The 7,902-nt window shown below is 47.8% G+C and overlaps 1 protein-coding gene across 1 annotated transcript in view; it reads right to left on the bottom strand.

Annotated features, from left to right (window-relative positions):
* The window catches only part of LOC109934767 (importin-4-like), a gene marked incomplete at its 5' end in the record, with an annotated part of 7,304 nt that extends 703 nt beyond the window's left edge, over positions 1-6,601 (bottom strand). The window contains 6 exons of the mRNA XM_048593460.1: positions 564-692; positions 1,448-1,517; positions 4,119-4,223; positions 4,796-4,928; positions 5,827-6,035; positions 6,455-6,601. Coding sequence (XP_048449417.1) covers positions 565-692; positions 1,448-1,517; positions 4,119-4,223; positions 4,796-4,928; positions 5,827-6,035; positions 6,455-6,601 — 792 coding nt within the window. The remainder of the gene's footprint in view (positions 1-563; positions 693-1,447; positions 1,518-4,118; positions 4,224-4,795; positions 4,929-5,826; positions 6,036-6,454) is intronic.
* Positions 6,602-7,902: the final 1,301 nt, after the last annotated feature.

Here is a 7,902-nt window from a genome sequence, read left to right on the forward strand (position 1 = left end):
GTCGGAGGGTCGGCGCCGCGCTGTCGGAGGGTCGGCGCCGCGCTGTCGGAGGGTCGGCGCCGCGCTGTCGGAGGGTCGGCGCCGCGCTGTCGGAGGGTCGGCGCCGCGCTGTCGGAGGGTCGGCGCCGCGCTGTCGGAGGGTCGGCGCCGCGCTGTCGGAGGGTCGGCGCCGCGCTGTCCAGCAGGTTTTCCGCTGGATGAGATACGAAATTGAGGCAGAGATGTTACGCAAGGTACACTACCAAAAAGGATGTTAAGTTGAGTTCTCCGTTGGCGGGGGGGCGGAAGATGTGGGGGAGAGGGTGATGCTCAGATTGCATACCTTAAGACAAGGTACAGGCGTTAAGTCCTCAGTATTGGCTTTAACTCCAGGTCCCAGCAGTGAAAGAAATTAACTCAGAGAGACAGGGAGAAGAGATTTACCAACACAATGGACTCGCCCATTCCCAAATATGGGAGACCGAAACCCGAATCTGGACATGCTTCATTTGAGGTCACAGCCTTTGATAACCTCTTCACAAGATTGCGGAGCTACGGTTGCAAATATTTCGACGGCCTCTTACCTCAGGAGGACACGACTGCTGAGATTTTCTTGGCAGCTTCCTGAGGAATCGCCATCAGGGCCGTCTGAAATTCCTGGGGGAATCGCTGTGGGATATCCTTTAATAACATCACCAAGGCATTCTGGCTTTCTGAATCAAACAGAAGGAAACTTGACACAGTTACTTTTTGAAACATATGTTTACACGACAGTGAAAATCTCATTGCTGAGGTATGCAATGAGTACAAAATCAAGCATTTCATAGCCATTGGGGAGACACAGTTACATGGAGATCAAAGCTGGGAACTAAGCTGCATTGAGTTGGTTGGGGCCTGTACCCGTTGGGGTTCAGGAGAATGAGAGGTGACCCGATTGAAACGTACAAGATCCTTGTTGGGGGGTGGGGGTGGAGGGGGGCGGGGGTGGGGGGTGGGGGGGACCTGACAGGGGGAGATGTGGAGAGGGTGTCTCTCCCCTCCCCCACCTTGCGTGGGAGAGTCTAAGACCCAGAGGGGCATCAACTCAGAATAAGGGGGTTGCCCATTGAAGACAGATATGGGGAGGAATTCCCTCTCTCCGAGGGGGGAGTGAGTCTGTGGGGTTCTTTACCGCAGAGGTGGGGGCTGGGGCACTGAGGATATTCGAGGCTGAGATAGAGAGTGGGCGAGGTTTTTAAATCAGGAAGGGGAATCGAGGGGGGAAAGGCAGGAAAGTGGAGGTCAAGAGGATTAAATCAGCCTCGATCTCACTGAGATACGTGATAGATACAAGAACATTCATAAGGTAGATGGCAGACACATAATTTGACACAAAAGTGTTAATGAGCATGGCAACCCTACACATGTGCTAAACACGAGTGAAACATTACTAGCCTTCGAAGAGAATTTGGGAAGGAAATCACTGTACCTTCTTTAAGCTGATCTGTTCCAATCACTTCACCAAAAACAGCCAACAAGTGTTGCAAATGTTGAATGACCTGTGTTCAGAAAGATTAACGATGAATGGGATAGATAAATGTTGGATTGGCTAAAAGACATTTTCTGCTTCAGTGTGTTACCCCTTCACTGGGGTAGTGTGCTGGCAAGCAAACCACGTCATTCCCGGAAAGTGAAAAGATTCTTAAAAATACACTGGATTCCCAAAGTGATCTGTCATTTACACTCAGGTTGACAGAAAGCACAGTCCAGGTCTGTGTTTAACAAGCATGACTAGTTACTACAAATAAACGGACTCCGCTTATAGATAGGAAAGGAAGGCAGACAATGCTATGTCATGGTCTATATACAGGGGTGTTAAAGGTCCCAGCAGCAACAGCAGAGATAGTGGGTCCATTGGTTATAACATTCCAACGGCCTGGAATATATGCTAATAGCTCTATGCTATAAGGGAGAAAGACAGGCATACCGTAGGATACTACAGACCAGTCGGTTTAATGTCTGGTGTTGGGGAAATTGTTAAGAGTCCATTACTAAAGGCAGTGATAACAGGACATTTGGAAATTCAAAATACAATCCATCAGTCAGCACAGTTTAACAAAGGATAAATCGCGGTTGGCTGATTTGGTAGAGTTTTTTGAAGATGTCACAAGCAATAATGGACACGGGGATCCTGTAGATCTGGTATATCTGGACTTCCAGAATGCACTTGACAAGGTGCCACATAGAAGTCTAATACACAACAGAGGATCACACAGGGTTAGGGATAATTGATTAGCCTGCATAGAGGATTGTCTGACCAACAGAAAGCAGAGAGTCGGGATAAATGGAATTGTTTCTGATTGGCAGGATGTAACAAATGGGGTGCCACAGTGTTCAGTCCTTTGGCTCTAACAATTTACACCCTTTATTATTAATGACTTGGATGCAGGGATAGAAAGTACCATAGGCAAATTTGCAGATGCCAACAAAATAGGTAGGAAAGTAAACTGGCATGAAGAAAGAAGAAATTTACAAATGGATATGGATAGGTTAGGAGAATGATTGAGTAGTTTAGACCTATATTCTCTAGAAGAATGAGAGGAAATCTAATTGAGATATAGAAATTGCTGAAGGGGATTGACAAAGTAAATGTGGAGAGGATGTTTTCTCATGTAGGACAATCCACAATGAAAGGTCGTTGTTTTAGAAACTCATTTTGAATTTCCTAATGTCCTGTTATCACTGCGTTTAATAATGGACTCTTAACAATTTAGCAGATGTAAAACAGAGGCGAGGAGGAAAGATTTCTCTTCAAGGATCAATGGAATTCACTCCTGCAGAGTACGGTGGATGGTGGGACACTGAATTAGTTTGAAGAAGAGATACGTTTTTAAATTAGGAATTGGGTTGAAGGGTTATGGGCAGTGGAGTAGAGGCCAACTATGATTACATTGAATGGTGGAACAGAATCGAGGGGCTGAAATATCGATTTCGGCTGCCAGTTCTCATGTTTTACACAGAGCTAGAATACTGGAAATAGGTTTAGTTCCCTTATCTATGGAAAGATAGACTGGCATTGAAAGCAGTCCAGCGAGGGTTCGCTGGGCTGATCCTGGGGACGGAGGGACTGTCTGATGAGGGAGGTGGGGGTGAGTCGGTTGGGGCCTGCACCCGTTGGGATTTAGGAGAATGAGGGGCAACCCAATTGAAATGTACAAGATCCTTTTGGGATGGAGGGCGGGGGGAAACCTGACAGGTGGAGATGTGGAGAGGGTGTGTGGGAGAGTCTAGGACCCAGAGGGGGCATCATCTCAGAATAAGGGGGTCACCCATTGAAGACAGAGATGGAGAGGAATTCCTTCTGTCCAAGGAGGGGGGTGGGTGAGTCTGTGGGGTCTTTACCGCAGGGAGGGGGGTGCTGTCGGGGCTGGGGCATTGAGGATATTCACGGCTGAGACAGATTTTTAATCAGAAAGAGAATCAACGGTTACGGGGAGAAGGCAGGAAAGTGGAGTGGAGGATTATCCGATCAGCCACGATCCCATTGAATGGCAAAGCAGAGGCATGAGCAGAATGGCCTACTACTGCTTCGACATTTTCTCACTAGCATTTAAGAACTGATAACACAGAAGTCTACAAGTTAAAGGCCCTTGTAAAGACCCCCTTATACAGACAGCCACAGACAGAAACAAAAAAAAAAGTGTGATGGGCAGAGGGAAAGACTGAAAGAACAGTCCTGTGGTCGCTGCCCACAGATTTGCTGCAATTATACTTGTGATCTGAATACTGCTTTGCAATCTTCATTGTCTGGATGCTTCCACTGGTTAATAGGATTGCAAACCATTCACTACTGCTGAAACCAACAGCTGTCTACACAATGCGAACAATAGGGGTCGGGTTACTTCCTTTGAAGGAATGTAGCAATCCCTCAAATAAAACTTCACTTTTAAAACTGATTTTCTCCCATTTCAGACCATAATAAAAAAATACACAGACAAATAAACATGTGGTCTCCACTTGAGACCATCATACTATTGCAAAATCCGATGTGAGCACCTTACAGCGCGTCCCGACGGGCGTCCCTCTCCCGGTTACAGCGCGTCCCGACGGGTATATATACCACGAAGGGCTGCAAGGATGCCACTGACTGGTTGCCTTACCTGATTGGGATTGTTCTTGTACAAGAAAGTGATGCAGTTCATCACTGTTATATTTTCTTCTAGATCCTCTTTCAGCGGGAGTGACCGCACCAGGACAGGAAATACCTTTCGAGAAAGTGCACAAAAAAGTTTCGTTAATCCTTGCAGCCTCTCAGGCCGTGGGGCAGTTCTCCTGAGAAGTTTTCCGAGGGTCAGATCACTGTGATCCTGGCCCAAGCCTGGTCCCTGAACCACGAGCCCCATCAAGTCAATTTAGTGTCAAAACCTGACATCTTTCCCCCTGTCAGAGAGGGAGAGGGGGTAAGAAGGATATAGCAGCTGCTGATGTGTTGGGACATTTTCACAGCACACTTTTCACAAGAGCCAGAGGTAGATAACGTTGCTGAGCTCAGTCTCTCCCAAAGGCATTGCTCTGTCAGGAGGCATTGCTTCCAGCTCCTCACCTGCAGTCTCATGCACCGTCTGTCAGGTTAGACTGTCAATGTTCCACAGGCAAAGGACAGTGCCTCTCCATCCCCTGTTCCAGACACCACAGAGGGGGTCGCCTGACCAGTTCAGGAAGTAAAGCTCACGTACATCAAACAGAAACTTCCCCAGTGGGGACCGAGCAACTCAACACAGGTCACGGACCCCCATGCCCACGCCACGACTGGGTGTACAAAGGAAGTGCGCAGTACCTGTTCCACAGGGACTCCAGCGAGATTCGTCATCATCATACGGGAAACAGCCCCACACACGTTGTCCACCACACGCCGATTTTGCTCTCGGGCTATGATAGATGACAGAATGTTCAGAAGGGACGGGTAGTGGCTGGAGACAAACGTTAAGGACTGATTGGAGATTGTTTCTCAGACACCCCTGGCAAAACTGCAAGCGTGTTTCGTTCCCCTATCAGCACAACCTTTCAGAGGGAATGCCAGGAGACTGGAACATAGCTAACAATGATAATAATAGCAGCTAGCACTAACATTACTGAAGATCAGAGGGACCTCAGTGTACATATCCAGAGATCCATGAAGGTAGCAGAAGGTGGTGAAGAAGTCACATGGGCTGTCTGCTTTTATTAGACAAGGCATCGTATATAACAGCAAGGAAGTTACACTGTTTAAAACATTGGTCAGGCCACAGCTCGAGCACTGTGTGCAGGTCTGCTCAGCACATTACAGGAAGGACGTGATCACATTTGAGAGGATGGTGCCTGGGCTGCAGAGTCTGGATTGAGAAAAGATCAGATAGGCTGGGACTGTTTCTCCTTGGAGCAGGGAAAGTTTGAGAAGGGATGCAATAGAGGTGCGGGAAGATCGTGAGGGCCATGGATTGGTTAGGTAGGAAGGAAGAGTCAATAACCAAGAGGCATAGATTGAAGGGGAGAGGTAAACGGCTAGGGGAAGAGTTAAGGAGAGACTTTCTCTTCCATTCAGAGGATGGTGGGAGTCTGAAACCCACACCTGAAAGCGTAGTCGACTCAAACATTTGGAATGTCTAAGCATTTAACATTTATATTCACTTGCATTTCTGCAGGCTACAGGGTGATGGGGCAACAGCTCGGATTAGCAGTCAGATCCTTGTTGACCAGAGCAGACACAATGTTGTGTGCTGTCTATGAGTCTAGAGTCTATAGTCTATAGCCTATAGCTCCTGCAACCAACCCGCTGACCTCTCTATCTCTCACACACACGTTTCCATTCGGCAGCGGAATCCAGGATACTCGAAGATGGCTTCTTTCCCTTGCTCGGCGAGAACGCCAATGCCGAAGACAGAATTGCTGCGCACCTCGTCATCTGTGTCCCGTGCACCAGCCTGCAACATTGGCAGCAGCCGGGGAACAAACTGTACTGTCGCTGGCCCCATCGCCTGTACCGTCTCCGCGATCGACCCAATGGCAAACGATTTCTCAGCCACCGTGCAGCTTGGCTTCTGCAACACACACACACATACGACAGATAAAAACCATTCCCGTACAGCCCAAAGGACACAGGGCAGACATCTCAGAGGGATGCACATCTACAAGAGATTACAGAACCAGGGAGGGCAAAGGTCACGGAAGGAATCTGGGAAACAAAAAAGGAAGATTTCAAAACGTTGGAGCCACTGAATTCTTCCAATTCCTGCCTTCACTCTGCCACCTTGGTGTGCCAGTCTCTCTCTTCACCCAGGCAGTACTTCTTAGCATGACCCAAGTTTGGTTGCGTCTGTCCCTTCAGCACTCTCTTCAATTCTTCCCCCTGTTTAAAAACAAACCAACCTGCTCTGTTCCTCCTAACCCTTCTTCTACTCCTCCTTGCATGCTGGTTACTTCAAATACAAGCCATTCAGCCCCTCTAAGCCTGCCTCACCCTTTTATGACTGTCGGCCGTGGGGTATTTTGTGACATTGCAACAAGTTACTGAAACTGGCCATGGGTTTTCTTGGATAGTAGGAGCTGCTGATGCTGGAGAACCTGAGATAACAAGGTGTAGAGCTGGATGAACACAGCAGGCCAAGCCGCATCAGAGGAGCAGGAAAGCTGATGTTTCGGGCCTAGACCCTTCTTCAGGTTTTCTTTAGCCTTTCTGAGCAGCTGCCAGCACTAATGTTTGGGGAAGACAGCAGAAACCAATGCCCTGGTCTGATGTTCATTCCATTGCATTGTCACTGCAAACATTGTGAAATTTAATTACCACACCCAAATATTTCACAGCAGAGTACTTGTATTCAATGTTGGCCTTGAATTGGGTATATGCTGGAGGGATTGGGGTGGGGAAGTGGGTGAGATAGTGGGGTTTGTTCGTGATGGGTGTGCAGCTGCCTCATTTGTGAATGAACTGTACTGTCAGCAAATAACCACTGTCAAATACTAACTCTCAGCCCAAAAGGGAAAAGCGTGGGGAAAGACAGAAAAAAGAAAAAGAGCAAAAAGAGAGAGAGAGTGAGAAAGTGCGAGCTCGGGAAAGAGCAAGCAAGCGCAAGAGCAAGTGAGCGAAAAAGAGACAGACAGACAGAGAGAGAGAGAGAGAGAGAGAGAGAGAGAGAGAGAGAAAGAGAAAGACAAAGAGAGTGAGAGAGAGAGAGAGAGAGAGACAGCGAGAGAAAAAGAGAGAAAGAGATCCACATGGAAGCATGAAGACTAGCACAGACCATTGAAAGGATCGCCTGTTACTGCACGGTAAGCCCACTGTAAATCTATGCTATCGCCTCATGTTTGGAGCAAGGGCCATTCACCTTCATGACAATCAGGAGACCAAAACTCTGTGCAACTCACAACTGATGGGCCAGAGTGGTCAGCAACAGTGAGTTTAGTGGTGAACAGAGATGATCAGGTACTGACATGAATGCTGTCCTTGTATCGTACATGCTAACATCACACCTGGGAGCTCACGAAAAGGAAACCGCTCTGAGCAATTGACCAGCTGCCACAGCCGGACTCTCGGCTTTACTCTTTATGGAACTTCCAAGGTTGTGTCAGGGCCAGCAAGCAGATTGCCCCAGGGCTCTTTGTGCCATTAAAAGGCGCAACTCGGGCACTTTCAGTGCCGATTGGAGAAGCTGGAGAGTGAATAGGGTCACAGAGAGTCTCATGATGAGAACTGACTCTGATCAAGCTTTAGCAATGCTAATCATGGACTGGTCTTCAGCAACAAACAAGTGGTAGGATTCATCTCTCATGTATGTCGCACACTGTAGGAAATCTCTTTCTCTGAAGCACATTAATAATGGTTAATGCTGTTCATGCCTCATTCCTTTGAGCAATTTTAGTTTTTAAATGAGGAGGCAACGTAATCTCATACCTTACCATTTCTCACCT

This window comes from Rhincodon typus, unplaced genomic scaffold (assembly GCF_021869965.1).
Source record: "Rhincodon typus isolate 14 unplaced genomic scaffold, sRhiTyp1.1 hic_rhity00002914, whole genome shotgun sequence".
Lineage (NCBI taxonomy): Eukaryota > Metazoa > Chordata > Chondrichthyes > Orectolobiformes > Rhincodontidae > Rhincodon > Rhincodon typus.